Raw genomic sequence first — 17488 nt, forward strand, 5'->3', positions numbered from 1 at the left:
AAAAAGGCTGTTGTTGAGTCAATTGCTGGATGAGGGAAAGGAGGGAATTTCCAAGTCAAGGGTGCAGCACCAACTCCAACACATTCCCATAGCAGGTAGATTAGAAACATTAGATTTCTAGTCAGAAATAAAAAAGATTGGATATTTGAAAACCAAGAGGAGGAAAAATAAGAAAAGCAACCCTAAATTTGTGAATAGTTAAATAGGAGGGCATTTGGAAAGAGAAAAGTGCAGAAGTGAAACTTGAAGAAGTTTGGAGGCGTTTAGCCTTGCAGGAATAACCTATTAGGTGAACCTGGTGCAACAGGCTAGATTAAAGCCCTGAAGATACAGCTTTGATCTCATCTGGAAGGGAGATTCTCATCTTTTCCATAGCAGTACTTGAGAAAAGGCTCTTCTCCAGCTCCTCAGCCTGCCCATATTTATCTCAAAAAGGAAGTTTCTGCAGAGCTTGGCAGCTCCTCCTAATTTTTGCCCTTAATTAGCCCCAGTCCCACTCCCTCACCTTGTCAATGAAGGAGGCAAACTGATTGTTAAGAGTCTTGATCTGCTCCTTCTCCTGGTTTTTCACTTGCTGGATTTGGGGGTCGATCTCAACATGGACTGGCTGTAGCAGGGTTGTGTCGACCTGCACAGGCTGAATGCCAGGGCCACCTCTACCAGGGCCACCAAAGCCAAAGCTTGGGCCACCATAGCCACCCATTCCTCCACCTCCCATTCCTCCACCATAGCCACCCATCCCTCCACCGAAGCCACCCATTCCACCACCACCACCCATTCCTCCACCAAAGCCCATTCCTCCTCCACCCATTCCTCCTCCATAGCTGCCTAGCCCTCCGTAGCCTCCACCAAAGCCACCCATTCTGCCTCCATAACCTCCACCGCTGTAGCATCCACCTATGGCAATCCTTCCGCTGCTCCCCATGTTATGGAGGCTCCTGCTGCCAAAGCCTCCACAACGACCACCACCTCCATATCCCCTGGACATAGAGAACGAGCTGTAGCTGCTCCTGCTTCTGCCACCACCTCCTCCAAAGCCACCGCCGATGGCAGAGCAAGAGCTGTAGCCCCTTCTGCTCCCTCCCCCAAAGCTTCTGCAGACAGACTGCCGGGACATGGCTGCTTCTTCCAAGTGGAGTCAAGATCAAGAGGAGGAGGAGGATGAATGGAGCTGGGTGGCGAGAAGATGCGTGCAAGGAGAAGGGAAGGAAGTCCCTCTGACTCGAGGGCAGTTGATGCACTCTTTTATCTGTTTCTGGAGGTGGGCTGGGTTTGCATGGGCGTGAAGGAGGAGACAGTTGCTGTCTTCATCAGCTTGGCGTGGTTTACAGATTTTCATCTTCACTTTGCCAAACATTGACCCTACCCAGAAACACACCCTATAATGCAGAAGAAAATTAAAAAAGATACAACCATGTCTACCAAAGGGCAGCATTCTGACTAAGAAGCCATGCAGTTCTGCGGCACAGTAACAGTCCCGCTGTGACAGACATGGCTTTTTTTCACCTTTCATCCATTGTGGTTGTTTCCCTGCTTACGTTTATCTTTATTTTGATCTTTCACTCCAAAGCCCTATGGCAGGCAAGCGCTGCGGCTCATGCCAAATTGTAGCACAGCTTACACAATTCCCAAAACACACCTATGTTACACCCTTAGCCTTCTTTTTACGTGGAAAATTGCCTTTGGCTTCGAGAAGTAGTTTCTCAATCCAGAGCCAGGGCTCAGCAAATTGCATTTTGATGAGGCTTTGCATCTTTTCGATAAATAAAACCCTACTGGAGAGGAGATGCCATGGCAATGGCTGGAGCTGGAAATTTGCCTACAGTCGGGCCAAGCTCTCACTGAACATCAGTGCTGCAGTCTTTGTGCCAAGACAGCCTCTGCATCCGTGGAGAAATGCCAGTGGGAAATCCCCTTAGGGCTCTCCAAAGGCTTCAGGAAGTGACTGACCATGAGAAGAGCCAGGGAAAACCTCAGCAAGTCAGCTGCTACCACGGGAAGTGTGGACAGACAGGCAGACGGCCCTGAGAACAGGCAGAGAGAAGGAGGCATGCAAAACAAGCTGCCCACATAATGCATGCTGCAACTGCTTACATGCAATTAGTGAGGCAGAGGATGCTAAACAGCTCACCTTGTTTGTAGAGACATAAAATGGAGAGAACAGAGTGCACAATAACTTTCACTGGAGGAAATGCATGCTTTTCAACTACCTGGCTTACTTTGGCATTTATATGCAAATATATTTTTGGCAGACAGGTAGAGTAGTGAGCTGTGTTGAGCCTCTGTTATGAATGCGAGTAGGTGTCTTTTTTTAGCTTATTTAAAGCAGGATTTTAGAAAGGTGGAACTTTACCAAAACACTCCATTTTTTATGTTGTTATTGAGAAGGAATTAGTTTACAAGACATACCTACAGAAATACAACTGTGTAAGAACCATGCACTGGGAAGTTGTACCAGATGACCTTTTAAGGGTCCCTTCTAACTCAAACAATTCTGTGATTCTATGATTCTACAACATTTCCTTGTGGGAACCTGGTTACCAAACACTTCTTTCCTCTTTTTAAAATTTTTACTGAGAAGTTCATTTTCCCCCTTAGTTTTCCACAATCCCCAACAGCAGAGGAACCAGAGTGGCGATTTCAAAGCCACTGAGGCCATTTTGAAGCCCCAGAGTCATTGTGGTTGTTTGGACATCTAACTGTGCTGTCTAACAAGACTCTCCGAAGTTCCCATGCGACACAGGCAATTAAGCGCTTCTTGAAAATCCACACCAGCAACTCCTGATATCTCCAGTTGTTTGAATAGCTCCAGAAATATCACCCAGACACCTATTTCCAAAAGCACCTGGGGCACCCGGCTGCACTCGACGTGCGGTTAGACCGGCACTGCCACCAAACCCTGACTGACCCTATGGGTGTGCTCATCCCACCCCGGCGCACGCGGCACGGCTCGGGAAGGGCATCCAGCTCCCAGCTCCACCATAGGGTGGAGAGGATGGGGCTCGGTGCTTGTTCCCAGCAGTGTGCGTGGGTCAGAGCCACGTGGCATGGGGACACCACAGACAGTTGACTGCTTGGGCTTTGTCTCTGAGTTTTGAGGCTTCAAAGCAGCACCTTCATCTCAAGTGTTGGATGTCACTGGGAACCCAACGTGTGCTGCAGTGGATTAGGGAGTTGTGGTCAGCCACTGCCCAGAGGAGTGGTGGGGTCACCATCCAAAGAGGTGTTTAAGAACTGTGGAAATGTGGCACTGAGGGGCATTTAGTGGGCATGGTGGGATGGGTTAGGGTTGGACTGAATGACCCAGTGAGAATTATTGGCAATAGATGGGCAATTGGATTGGATGATCCTGCAGGTCTTTTCCAATCTTGGTGATTCTATGATTCTTGGTGATTCTACGATTCTATGACCTTAGAGGTCTTGTCCAACCTTAATGATTCTATGAGTGGGTATGGTGGGATGGGCTGGAGTTGGACTGGATGACCTAGTGACAAACCATTGGTGATAGATGGATGGTTGGACTGGATGATCTTGTAGGTCTTTTCCAGCCTTGGTGATTCTATGATTCTATGACCTTAGAGGTCTTGTCCAACTTTCATGATTCTATGAGTGGGCATGGTGGGGATGGGTTGATGGTTAGACTGGTTGACCTTAGAGGTCTTTTCCAATCTTAATGACTCTATGATTCTATGATATATTAGACAAACTCAGCAGGATTCTGAAGGGTGCTGTGAAAACAAGGCTGTTGCGGTGCAATAACCTCCATGCACATGCACCCACATTTAGCATCAGGCTGATCTATTCCCTCTCCTCCCTCCAGATTGCCAAACACATGGTTGCGTGGTTCCTTTCTCCTCCTGCAGGCAGGACGACGTGATTGGGAGGTTTCAGTTTCCGAGCAGCTCTCAGCAGGAGATTCGTTAAGTCAGCACAATGCTCCCGGCCCAAGCACATGGTTAGATAACGTTCTCATTGAGTCACCACCGCGTCTCCGGCCAAGTTTGGGAAATCAGGCAGGGATTTGGGTATCGACACCGTCATGAGCTCAAACGCAACATGTGGCTCAGAATCCAATGATCTGCAGTGACATCGCTGTGCCCACTGCTGTGCTGAAGGACAGCATAAAGTGGTGGAGGAGAAGACGCTCAGTGTTTGTGTGCTTGGACAGGAGCTGCGTGGAACTGGGGAGAGCAGGAGGACAAGCTGAGCTGAGCACTAAAACCTCACATGTTCAGTAAAACATTGACATCTCAGCATTCCCTTCATGCAAGCATGCTCTGAGAGAGATTATTAACATGGAGGGCAAGCTCAATAAAATTAGATGAGGCCTCTTTCAGGTCAAGCAAAGTTCTTGCTGTTCCAACAAAAGGCAGAAATTGTCATGACTCAATCCAGCCCAGGAGAATTCTCCCCTAATTGCTGCTGCAATCAAAGGAACAAAAGAAAAATGCTTTCTGGTGTCTGTTTGTTTTAAACCTCTGTACACATCCCGAAGCCCTGTCAAGAGTCAATCATGGAGGCAAGAGGGCAGCGATGTCTTTTCATTCAACACCTTTCCAAGTCCCTTTGCAACCTCCCGGAGCATTCACCATTGCCCAGGCAACATCCCCATCCAAGCAGCTACACGCCTTGGCTGCTTGCAGTGTCTCCAGCTGTAGGAGCAGGGAGCGGAGCACGGTGACTCATCAGCTGTGGTTGACCAGGGATGTGACTCAAGGTCTCCTGAGCAAGAGGTGAAACCATACCGAGCAATTTTGGCTCTACATTGGCAGCTCATAAGCAATATTTCACTGCTGGGAGAGGGGTGGGCTGCAGCAGTGTGTGATTTCCCTGTCCTCAGAGGCTGGAACTTCATGCCCAAGCCTGGCCTGGTCTAACACAGGACAGTAGCAATCACACCAATAATCCAGATAGAGGACAGCCACCCTTCCCTCATTCCCTGCAGGATGCTCCAACAGCACTCAGCCAGCAGAACAGAGGAAGGTGCCCACCTCCACCCTCATGAGGACCTCAGGAGGTGGTGAGGGAGAGATGGAGGCTGCACATTGCCCCCAGTGGTCAGGCAGAGGTGGAGTTGGTGTTGGACTCTGATCCTTGGGGATTCATTCCAATTTGGGATTATAGAATCGCAGAATCACACAATGTCCCAAGTTGGAAGGGACCCACAGGGATCAGAGTCCAAATCCTGGCTCCACAACACACCGCACAAACCCAAACTTGATGTCTGGGAGCGGTGTCCCAGTGCTTCCTGAGCTCCAGCAGGTTGGGGCCATGCCCACTGCCTTGGGGAGCTGTGCCATGTCCACCGCTCTCTAGGGCAAAGCTCTTCCCTCACCCCCACCTGACCATCTAAAGACGAATCTCCATGCCATTCTCTTGGGTCCTGTTGCTGCCATCAGAGAGCAGAGCTCAGAGCTGCTCCTCTGCTCCCTATGAGGAACTGTAGGGCCATGATGGCCGGTAGGTCATGAGGAGCTATAGGATTACCATGAGGCCTCCCCTCAGCACAGAGCAGAGTGGGACAGCCTTTCTCTCACCAACTGGGAACATCCTATGACTCTACAGATGGACACCATCACAGGGACCCAACAGGAGTGCAGCATCTGCTGACATCTCCAACTGCAACCCCAAACATCAGCTCTGCTCTCAAAGGGCTTAGAGTTTCTTCCATGCCCCAAAGAGAGGAGGGCAATAGAGACCACAGCCAGCTCCAGCCCAGCCTCCTCCCTATAATAATTTTATGTCTTTCTTGTGCCACATGCTACCAGGAATATGATGGTCCCCCTAGATTTCACTGGCCACCATTTTGTCAGCCCCTGCTCATCCCAGTTGCATACATGTGCAAGTGCTCGCTTTGTGTCCCTGAAAGGGCAGGAGAAAGTCAGGACACCTTTCAGGCCTCAGCAGAAGAGCAGTCTTGTTGCAACACGAAAATGCCTGCTCAGAAAGAAAACCACACCAGTGTACTGCCTCTAGTGTTTATTGGGGTATGGCACATGCCAAAGGAGAAAGGCTTAAGCAAACAAGCACGAGTGTTCTCACAATCACAACAAAAAGGCAAAGCCCAAACAGAGGTGAGCACTCTGGAGTCACTGCAGCATGTCAGGGTCTCATGGGAGACCTCAAGGGATGCCCAGACCCCACAGGCTGTGCATTGTGTGGGGTGCTTTGTGGCTGGGGGCTTTGGGGTGGTGGGTCCTTCCAGCGCCAGCTCTCAGCTCCATGCAACAGCTTTAGGGTGTCTCAAGGAGGAGGTTGGTGAAGCGAGAGGTTCCCAAGCCCTCTGCAGAGCATCTCAGTCACTGTGGTGGATGAAGCCTGCTGTTCTTTTCCCATGCGATGTCCAAAAGAGGGCAGTGCCTGGCCCGACAGATGGGCGGCTCTCAGCTGGGCAGCGGAGTGGTGGTCCTGGTGATGTTTGCTTCCTTTCTCCTTTGGGTGCCGGGGACGGGGACAGCTCTCTGCCCTACTGCCGCCGGGCGGACACAGAGCTGTTCTTCAGGATGCCGCCAGAGCCCACCACGACGGAGCTGCCCGCTCCAGAGCCGAATCCTCCCCCTCCCAGGCTGTAGCAGAAGCCAGCACCGCCCGTGCTGCAGCTGCCCCTCCCGCTCCCAGCGCCGAATCCCAATCCTCCTCCTCCAAGGCAGAGACCGCCGCCGTATCCACCTCCTATGGAACTGCTGCCGCCCACCACAGCTGCGGGGACAAGGAAGGGTGTGGGGTTACCACCAGCAGAGCCAGGGAGCGCAGGGAGCAGGGGCAGGCTAGTACTTACAGATGCTCACGTTGCTCTGGCACTCCCCAGACATCCTGCAAGGAAAAGAGATGGAGCGTCAGCACCGCCCCACCAGCTTGGGTCCATCACGCTCCATAGGACCACGGTGGAGGGCAGCGCTGTTGATATCTTAACAGAAGATGTGCTACTCTGCATCCTTCCCATTGACTTAGCAGGATGTGATCCAGCCATATCCCCACCCACCTGCACTCCTCGCCCTCCAGCAGCTTCCTGTAGGTTGCAATCTCGATGTCCAGTGCCAGCTTGACGTTCATCAGCTCCTGGTACTCGCGCAGCTGCTGGGCCAGGTCTGCCTTGGCTTTCTTCAGGGCTGTCTCCAGCTCAGTCAGCTTGTCTCTGGCATCCTTCAGGGCCAGCTCCCCACGCTGCTCAGCATCAGCAATGGAGCTCTGAATGGTCTCACACTGCAGGACAAGGACAGGGATGCAGCGCATTGAGCAGAGGCCACTGCAGCGCTCTGTGCCCGTATCACCTGGCTCAGCTGATCCCAAACATCTCTGACCAGGGCACAGCTCCAAGAGGAATTACGAGGATCTCACACCCATTCCCCAGAACATGAAACCCCTACCTGCTTTTTCACGTTCTCAATCTCAGCCCGTAGCCTCTGGATCACGCGGTTGAGCTCAGAGATCTCAGCTTTGGTGTCCCTCAGACTGTCTCCATGCTTTCCTGCAGTGGCCTGCAGCTCCTCATACTGATGGGCAGGGGACAGAGAAGATCATCAGGGGCAGCATGAGGTCTCCCTGGATTTCTCCACACCAGAAAGGGGAGCACACAGGCCCCTCAGCCCTACCATTGCCATGAAGATAGCCCTCACCTTGCTCTGGTACCAGGTCTCAGCCTCCAGCCGGCTCCGGTTGGCAATCTCCTCGTACTGCGCCTTCACTTCTGCAATGATGCTGTCCAAGTCCAGGCTGCGGTTGTTGTCCATGGACAGCACCACGGAGGTGTCAGAAACAGTCTTCTGCATCTGGCACAGCTCCTGCAATTCCCACCAGCTTTGTCTTGAGCCCTGCTAGGACACCTTCCCCGTGGTTCCATCCCATTCTGCTGCACACTCACCGCTTCGTAGAGGTTCCTCAGGAAGTTCAGCTCATCTGCCAGAGAGTCCAACTTGGCCTGAAGCTCCACTTTGTTCATGTAGACACCATCCACATCCTGCAGCAGAAATTAGGGCTGAAAGCTTTCACCTGATGCGCACAGTTGGGTCTAAGTCGAGCCCCATAAGTCAGTGTGCTGCTCCATCTCCGCAGTACACAACTCTGGGGGCTCTGTGTTACATCTAAGCCCCACCAGTGCAAAGCTCTGCTGAGAACCAGGTGGAAATTTGTATAAAATAATTAAAAATGACAATGCGCTTAGAAAACACAGATAAAGGTGGCAATTCAGATATCTGGATGTTTTGCTCCAGGGAGGAGGAGCACCAACTCCCATCAGTCTCCCCCTCTGCCCTGGGGGGTTCTGCCTTCAGCTCTCCTTATTCTAACGAGACACAAGCTTAATTAAAGCCTGCCCTTGTGCCTGCAAGTGCTTGGTCCTCCTCACACAGGCTTGGGCTGCCCAGAGTTTTACCTTCTTTAGGAGCACAAAGTCGTTCTCTGCAGCTGTCCTTTTGTTGATTTCCTCTTCGTACCTGTTGGGGATAACGAGGGAGATTCAATCTCTCTGCTTATTTTGGCTCCTGCTCCACTGCTGGTGGCTGCTGGCCTTGGAACAATGGGTGCAGCAAAAAACAGAGGTGCTATGAGCAGACTGTGGCCAAACAGAAGTGGGGCTTCATCCTGCACAAGCCCTGGAACCTTCCATTACAAACATCCTGCTGCCTCCACGAGGAGACCTCCTGGTCTCCTGTTGGCCATCGTAGCCATGGCACAGAACCTTACAATCATGGAACTGCTGGAGTTTGGTTTTTTTTAGTGGTCATCCCATCTAATCCCCTGCAATGAAGAGGGAATGTCCGTGGCAGCTGCACACTGCAGAGCTTGGAGCAACGGAGGTCTCCTCCAGAACCACATCACCTCTCATCCTACAGCCTCAGCAAAAATCGAGCAAGGCGAGGGATCAAGTTGTTCCCAAATCCCAGTTATCTGCATCTTATCAGCTGAGATATTTCTCCATCTTTGCTCTTCTGATGGAGCAAATTAACCTCATCATATCAGGATAATAATTAATCCCCCTCTCATCAGCGTTCCAAAGAACCATCTAAGTAAGCTTCAAACTATGAAGGAAATTATTGTAAGGAATCCATGAGGAAACCCATGAGGAAATTATAGTGGGATTTAGCAACTGCCCTAATTGCTTCATTAAATCATAATGTCACGGACTCTCGAATGGGGAAAGGCAAATAGCAGAAGATCCTGTGCTGGTGACAACTGCAGTTCACACAACAATGAGTGCTGGGCACACCTCGAAAAACCATCGCCTGCTGTCAGAGCTCGCAGCTGCTGCAACTTCCTCATAGCATGGATGGCTGCAACAAGTGAAACACTGCCAATTCCCATCATTCTTTGAACGTTCTGACCGCTCAGAGTAAGTCTTTACTCCTATTTTTTTCGCCACTTGCTACTCAAAAAAATTAAAGTAAAATAGAAGTGGCAAAAAAGTCTCCAAACAATCTGCTTTGCACAGCTGGTGAAATCAGCCAGAGCTCAGACATTGCTAGGAGTGAATCCAGAATAAATCCATTTGGTCCTAGATCTGGGGACATCCCTAGAGCTGCCCAGCACTGCCGAGCCCCGCGCTGGCACCATGAGCCACGCACTTGGTCTTGAAGTCCTCCACCATGTCCTGGAAGCTCTTCAGCTCTGACTCCAGCTGTATCTTCTCGCTGGAAAGGCCATCCAGCTGCTTCCTCAGCCCGCTGATGTAGACTTCAAAATATGGGTCCAGGCTCCTGGTGCTCGTGATGGGGCTTTGCTCCTGTAGGAGCTTCCATTTGGTCTCCAGGACTTTGTTCTGCTGTTCTAGGAATCGCACCTGAGTAATGACGGGGGTGGACAGAGAAAAGTCAGAATGTTCCTCAAAGCATCTCTCTGTTGTTTGTTTTCCTGCATTGCCTACATTTAATGAGTTCAGCCCTTCTGTCTGTTCTCGCCTCCTCTCCAAAAACTCCCCATCCTCCCCCAGAGTCCCACTGGTGAGATGGGAAACCCATTCTCACGGCGAAGGGCGACCTTTCCTCTCCCATCCCACAGGGTCTAAACAGAAGAAATGTGCTGAGCTCTGTCACTTCAGTGCTTTCTCCTTCATGATGAGTTTGGGCGACAAACACAGGGACGAAACACCCAATGGCCCACAGGTGGAGGGGAGCAACCTTCTCTGAGGATGTTCTGCATGCTGCTGCATGGCCCCCTGGGTTAGCACCAGTGTCATGGCCTCCAAATCAAGGATCCCATTCCTGCTGTTCTCCAACACCTTGGGATCATTACTTCTTCTGACACTGCAGCCTCCTTTCTGCCTGTACAGCTTTGGGGCAGTGCTGGGCTCACTGTTCCCTCTGTGCCCATTTCACAAGCCAGCAAAGTTCAGCCTCCCCCCAGACCCAGCTCTTACCTTGTCGATGAAGGAGGCAAATTTGTTGTTGAGGGTCTTCAGCTCCTCCCTCTCCTGTGTCCGCACCTTCTGGATCTCGGGGTCGATCTCCAGGTGGAGCGGGGTCAGCAGGCTCTGGTTGATGGTCACCTCCCTGATGCCGCCCGGTGGGCACTGGGCGAAGCCCCCAGCCCCGCCATCAAACCCTCCACCGAAGCCACCAAAACCACCACCGAAGCCACATCCGGCCCCGCTGCCAAACCCTATCCCATTGCCAATACCATAGCCAAAGCCTTGGCCACCAGCCCCAAACCCTCTGCAGACGCCTCCAACTCCAAATCCTCCCAGAGCGGTGCTCTTGCTCCCTCCCAGGCTATAGAGGCTGCGGCTGCTGAAGCCCCCAGCGTTGCCAGCAGGCCCTCGGCATCCTCGGGCCACCGTGCTGAAGGTGACCTTGTTCTTCCCTCCTAAGCAAGCAGAGCTGGAGCTGAATCCCTTCTTGAAAGCAGATGACTGACGAGACATGGCGATAGGTTTGTGGTAGGAGAGGAGAGCTGAGTGGTGTCCAGAGGCAAAAGAAGCTCTGTCCTGCGAGCACAGTGCCTGAACGCCCCTTTTTATGCTCGGAGGGAGTTGGCCAGCTGTCAGGGGAGTGGAGATGTGATTTTTTATTCTAAGAATGGTTTTAGGTGTGCTTGGAACCATGCCCTCCCCCCTCCTCTCTGCCTTCCCCGTGACCTGCCTCAAAACACTCCCTAGATAGCTCAGAAAGTAAAACAAATCTATTGTTGGTGTTGGAAGCACATCGTCAAATCAGATTTCCTGAGCTGGTGCTGTCAACCCATCACGGGTCCTTCTATAGTTCTTCTGGCAGTGACAAAGCACTACAAGCTGCTTGGTGTGTTACACCCTCCAGGGAGACCCCTGTCTTGGCTCCATTACTCATTGGGAGCCGTATGGCAGGTGCTTGGTTCGCTGAATTCTGACAAAAGCCTGGTTTCCCAATCACAGCCCCAGATGCACTCCTGTTCAACTTTCTGCTCCAGTTCGATTCGGTTTGGCCAAAGCTATTTCATAACCGAGGGAGGGAGCCCAGCAAGACTTAGTCTTAGGGTTAGCATCAGCTTTGTGTCAATAAGGGAGTTTCTAGAAGGTTTTGACGGGTTTCTAGAAGGTTGGACCACTCTGACTGTGGCTTACTGAGCCCAGAGGGACACACGGGGGCTGCAGAGCCCAGAACATCTTTGTGTTTCCATGTAACCCTCACCCTACATCTTCACCTTTCTTCATTAGGGTCGAGGTGCCATTACCAGCTAACGAGCAATGTCCATGTCAAGGGTTTCCAATTCCCCAATGGGGATCGTGCCAAGACCAGAGGTGTTTTGAAGTGTCTCTGAGTTCCCCGCAAAGCAAACAGACCTTTGGAGATGAGCAGGACAGAATCCAGCAGCCATCAACTTCACAGACGACCTCCAAAGGGTCTCCTCCAACATCCTGGAAGCGTGCCCAATACACATCATTCCACAGTTATGGGATAAAAAGGGCAGAAAATGAGCATGGGGACTTTGATCCTACTTCCACCTTTCCTGGTGGAAGGGAGCCAAGGCTGGAGCTGTGTTTCCAGCAGGAGCATTGTAGAAAGGCTGCTGGGATCGTTCCCTGTGGGTCCATCATCAGCCCCATTCTGTCCATGCTGCCACCACCCGCCAGCTGCCACCACCTGTCAGCACGCTCTCATTGTTCTAACACATCCAGATTAATTGCTTAACCACTTTTAATTTATATTTTAATTGGCGGAGGTGTCTGAAGGTGCCATCAAACCGAGGATCCCCGCTTATCCTGCCATTAAAAGGAAAAAAATAAAACTTCCCCTCAAACCACAAGGTGCAGCTGCAGCCATGACGACAAAAGCCAGCCTCACACCACGCACTCTGTAATTATCTTTTATTGGAGACACTCATGGGAGAGGTTTGGGGAACCAGTTCCAGCTCAGGGCCTGTTTCCTCTCAGCTTTTCCCCTGCAAACATGCAAATCTGGGGCCGGGAGCAGAGCTGAACCATCTCTGCAGGGGAATTGGGACGGAGGGAGCACTTTTCCTCTGGAACCTCACCGTCCTTCTCCATTTCCAGCCCAAAGAGGATCTGCACCATGTGGAGAAGCCGCTGAGCTCTGCACCTCACAGCCACCACCCTTTACAGAGCTTTGGGCTCCCCAATTCCACGGGGACACCCTGAGGTTTCTTTGCCAAAGGCGGCGGCAGCTGCATCTCCTCCACCTTTATGCAACCGATGGAGAAACTGAGTGAACCTGTTGGAGCCCGGCGCAGCTCCCAGGGTGGCTCTGCCAGCGGTCCCTGGCATGCGGCGCTGGCTCTGCGCCCATCCGGACGCTTACCCAAGAAGCACAGGGCTCAGTGTGTGCACTGCTACACCCATGAGGTCCCAGCCCTCTTTTGGGGTGGGAGATGCCAGCTGAGTGGCTGGGGCTGCAACTGCGCTGCTGCGAGGGGCTTTGGGTCATCCTGGAGGTGGCCTTGCTGTGTTCCCTTCTGTTTTATTCACTGTGGGCTTGGGGAGGACTATAGGGCCATGAGGGGCTGTGGGGACATGAGGGGCTGCTGGGTCATGAGTGACTGTGGGATCATGAGGGGATGCAGGGCACAGTGAGCAGTGCCATGAATGTACAACAAAGCGCACAATGGAGCCAAGACCTTTCCACAACCAGCAGACTTGGATCCTCCTTCAGAACAGCACCCCAGGCTCCTTTCCTATACCCAAAACCAGGCTAAATCAAGTCACCACCAGGTTCAGAGCCATGTGTTCCCATCACAAGCCTGGGGGTTCCCAACAGCTGATGCTGTCCCACCACACAACACCATGACCTCACACAACCACCTCCAGAGGGACTTCTGCACCCCAGGACAGGGGACAACTCCCGGGTTCTGCCCATGCATGAAGGTTTTGCTCAGCCCAGCTTAGAAAAGAGCCAGAATCAGGCCAGGAGGCTCTTCCCATGGGAAGATACAAATACCTGACAGCTTTCTGGCCCTTCCAGAACCCAGAGGTGGAAATCCTGAGCCAGAGGTTCCACCACCCCAGCAATGCCCAGAGCTGCTCCAATTAGAGCAGCCAGCCCGTTTTAATGAGCTCCTCATTCCCATCGAGCCCTGTCACTGGTAGAGGCCATGCCTAGCACCCTGAGGTGACACCATGGGGCTGGGACCCACGGAATCAGTGTGCCACTGCAGTTCTTCACAGGGACACGGAGATGTTATATCTCTGGGGCTCTGTGGAGGAGCAGGAGGTGACCATGATGGGATGCTCCATTCCCAGGCAGGAATGCCAGCATTTAGGGACTGGCTTCATGGCTGGGCTCGAGGATCTGGATGCTCTTTCCCAACTTTCCAAGACTGAACCCAACAGGAGTTGGCAGGATTCAGCATCTCACAGTTCCCATAGGTATCGCAGTGATGGAAGCCCCCCAGCTGCTGCTGGGACATGAAGTGCTTCAGACCCACAGATGCTCCCCACAGCCCCAAAAAAGCTACTGGCAGGGAGGGAACGGAGCAGCACTGGGCTCTCCAGTTTGTCTGCTTGCTGTCCCCATATTCCCCCAGGGTGAGCCGGGTCTGGGATGCAAAACAGAAGGAATAAAGGGAGGAAGGAGCCAGAGTGGGCAGGAAAACGCCTGGGGCTGCTCCTGTGCTTTGATGCCCGGTGCAGATGGTGGGATAACGGCAGGGAGTGGGTCCGTGTCCCTCTGCCCCACGTATGGAACCTCATATCACAGCCCCCTCACCCCACAGTGGAAAGGAAGACCGACGAGCCCAAATCTGCCCGGTTTCACCCCAAAGATGCGTTCAGGAGAGCAAAGCACCGCTCCGCTGAGCAGCGCGGACTCGCAATTAGTAAGCGGGCAAATTGCAGGGCTGGGGCCCGAGCTGGGAATCATCGAGCAGAAATAACAAGGTGGATCCCGAGCGAGATCAAAGGCGCCTATTGCAGAAGACGGCGGCACTCCTTGGGCCGTCCCCACTGCGTTGCGCACAGCGGAGCCCCGGGCTCTGCCTGCAATACCCGGCTGCTAACCTGGCTCACAGGCAACACCTTCTTCTGGGAACCGTGGCCCTCCATCGGTAGCATCCATCAGGGCAACTGTTTCCTTTTGGTGATGGCGTGGAGTGCTTTGTGGCCATCGGAAAGCAGCCCCAGATGCAGTGCAGAATGAGCCCCGCGTGCCACGCAGGGAGAATGGTGGGCAACTTCCAAAGGTCAGAGCCCAGCCACTGCCCCATAGGGAGAGCCCAGCACTCCTTCTCTGAGCACCCCAAAAAATAGGGGGCAGAGCTCCCGGCTCAGGACCTGCAGTTCTGTGAGCAGAGTCCCCAAAGTGGGGCCAATGAGGAGCAGAGAGGGGCTGTGCTGCACCAATGGGCAATGGGAGGATATGGGGCTGAACCGCCATGTGGCTTTGCCTCCAGGATTTGGGGTGCAGAGCATCTCCCCGGGTCAGGATGCAAAAAAGGAACAAGGGAAAACACGTGTGAAGCCCTCGAGCTTTGCAGAAATGCAATGCAGTTCCAGTGGGGGCTGCAGAGGGAGTAGGGGTCTTTGCCCCACTGCACTGCACAATGGGGAGAATTGGGTTTTTGGATGGGAAGAGCACATTTTGGAGAGAAATCTGCATAAATGGATGGGGAAGAGCTGGGGGAGAGGGAGAGGATGGATCTGTCCCTCCCCGTCACCTCATCCCACACTTTGGGAAAACATACCCCCCCCCTAAAAAAAAAAAAGCAATGCCCTCCCCAAAATGCACTGTGTTGGAGCATTGAGCAGAAATAGGGAGGGGGCAACTGAAATTGTGGGGACATTGTGGGACCGGGGGGGAACCTATTGGGTTGGGGAAACTCCAAAAGGAGCCAAATCCCCCCGGGAAATCTCCCCCCAGGGCCGGGAAGGGCACGAGGGGTGTGCGTGTGAAAATGCAGAGAGTGAGCTTTGGGCGGCTCCTGCCCCACCACTAATTACAGGCAAAACCTCGTCAGCAGGCCCCAGCTTGCTGTTGGCCCTGTGCCCCCCGGCGCGCCCCAGCTGAGCCCCCTGCCACCGACAGCACCCTTAATTCCCCAATAGTGCCTTTAATTCCCCAATCTTGCCCGTATTTCCCCAGTATTGCTTTTAATACCCCCTATATTGCCCCCTTATTTCCCCAGTCTTGTTCCTATTTCCCCCATAATGCCTTTATTCCCTCAACAGTGCCCCTAATTCCCCCAATAGTGCCCTTATTTCCCCAATACAGCCTCTAATACCCCAATACTGCCCTTATTTCCTCAATGTTGCCCTTGTTTCCCCAATACTGCCCCTAATTCTCCAATACTGCTCTTATTTCCCCAGTCTTGTCCCTATTTCTACAAGTGTCCATTTCCTCAATATTGTCCCTACTTCCCCAATACTGCCCCTGTGTCCCCAATACTGACTCAAATACCCCAATGTTGCCCTTATTTCCCCAATGCTACCCCTAATTCCCCAATACTGCCCTTATTTCCCCAGTCTTGTCCCTATTTCCCCAGTAATGCCCCTAAATCCCCAATACTACTCTTATTTTCCCAATCTTGTCTGTAATTCCCCGATACTGCCCTTATTTCCCCCAATATCATTCCCACTTCCACAATACTGTCTTTATTCCCCCAATATTGCCCTTAATTCCCCAATATTGCCCCTAACTTCCCAGTAGTGCCCTTATTTTCCCCGCTGGGGTAAAACTGGGTCGGAGGAGGAGGAGGGGGCAGTTTTGGGGTTCCTCCATCCAATTTGGGTGCAGTGTTGCAGAAGGGGTCCCCAAAATGTCATCCTGGGTCTTCCAGCAGTGGGACCCCAAGGGGACCACAAGGGGACACAATTTTGGGGTAAAAGAACCCATTCAGGCAAAAATTTGGGTTCAGAGCTGGAAACTCCCTGTGCCAGTGCTGGGACAACCCAAAAGGCTCTGCCCCCTCCAGGATCCATACACGCATGGGCGCTCACAGTGCCAGGAACATCTGCCCATGAATCAGCAGCACCTCCTGTGGCGTGATGCCCTGGCACCACACCAGCCCTGGGACATGGACACTGGGGAGGGGGACATGGGGTCACAGCCCACATGCAGGGTCAGACCACGTCCCCAAGCTATGTTGTCCCCAAATCTTGATGACCCCAAACCTTGGTGTCTCCAAACCTTGGTGTCCCCAAATCTTGCTGCCCCCAGGCACAATGTCCCCAAATCTCCATGTCCCTAAGCCTCTGTGTACTCAGACTTTGGTGTTCCCAAACTTTGATGCTCCCAAGCATCAATGTCCCCAGGTTTTGGTGTCCCCAGGCCCTGATGTCCTAAACTTCCACTTCCCCAAACCTTGGTGTCCCCAAGCTTTGGTGCCCCCAACCACTGGTGTCCCCATACCTCAGTATCCCCAAGTTTTGGGGTACCCAATCATTGGTGTACCCAACCCTTGATGTCCCCAAACTTCAGTGTCCCCAAGCCCTGGCGTCCCCAACTCTTGGTCTCCCTAAACCTCAGTGTCTCCAAGTATTGCTGTCCCTAAACCTCAATGTTCCCAAGATTTTGTGTGCCCAACACTTAATGCCCTCAAACCTCATTTTCCCCGATCCTTGGTGTCCCCAAACCTCAGTGTTCCCAAACTTTGATGTCCCCCCAAACCCTGGTGTCCCCAAACTTCAGCATCTCCAGTTTGGCATGGTGACAATGCCCCCACCCAATGGGCTCACCTTTGGGGTCTGTGGCATTTGGAGAGCTGTGGGGTGGGTTTGACTCCCCCATCACCTGGGTGCTCATCCCCCATAGAACAGTGAGTTGGGTTGGCTTTGGGGTGGGGAACACGAGGTGGGGTGGGTGAGTCTGGGTGGGAAGTCATGGCCACTGTCCCTTGGTGTCTCAGGGTCAGGTGACAGCAAAACCTCATCTGTGGGGCACCTGGATGGTACGGTGCATTGCCGCAGCTTCCGAACCCCAAATCCCAAACCTCAAATCCCTAATCCCAAATCCTAAATCCCAAACTCCAAACCCCATAATCCAGATCCCAAGCCTCATACTCTGAACCCCAAATCCCATCCTCTAAATCCCTAATCCCAAACCCAAATCCCAAACTCCAAACCCGACTCTGC

At 52.6% G+C, this 17488-nt stretch overlaps 1 protein-coding gene across 1 annotated transcript; it reads right to left on the reverse strand.

Annotated features, from left to right (window-relative positions):
- Positions 1-5964: 5964 nt before the first annotated feature.
- LOC100544113 (keratin, type II cytoskeletal 4-like) lies at positions 5965-10933 on the reverse strand. The gene is made up of 9 exons (XM_010727865.3): positions 10352-10933; positions 9561-9775; positions 8372-8432; positions 7862-7957; positions 7617-7781; positions 7368-7493; positions 6983-7203; positions 6779-6813; positions 5965-6699 (listed from the first exon to the last, which is right to left on the reverse strand). The coding sequence occupies exons 1-9, from the start codon at positions 10853-10855 to the stop codon at positions 6467-6469; spliced, it is 1656 nt and encodes a 551-aa protein (XP_010726167.1). The 5' UTR covers positions 10856-10933; the 3' UTR covers positions 5965-6466.
- Positions 10934-17488: the final 6555 nt, after the last annotated feature.

This window comes from Meleagris gallopavo, unplaced genomic scaffold, assembly GCF_000146605.3.
Source record: "Meleagris gallopavo isolate NT-WF06-2002-E0010 breed Aviagen turkey brand Nicholas breeding stock unplaced genomic scaffold, Turkey_5.1 ChrUn_random_7180001949139, whole genome shotgun sequence".
Classification (NCBI taxonomy): Eukaryota; Metazoa; Chordata; class Aves; order Galliformes; family Phasianidae; genus Meleagris; species Meleagris gallopavo.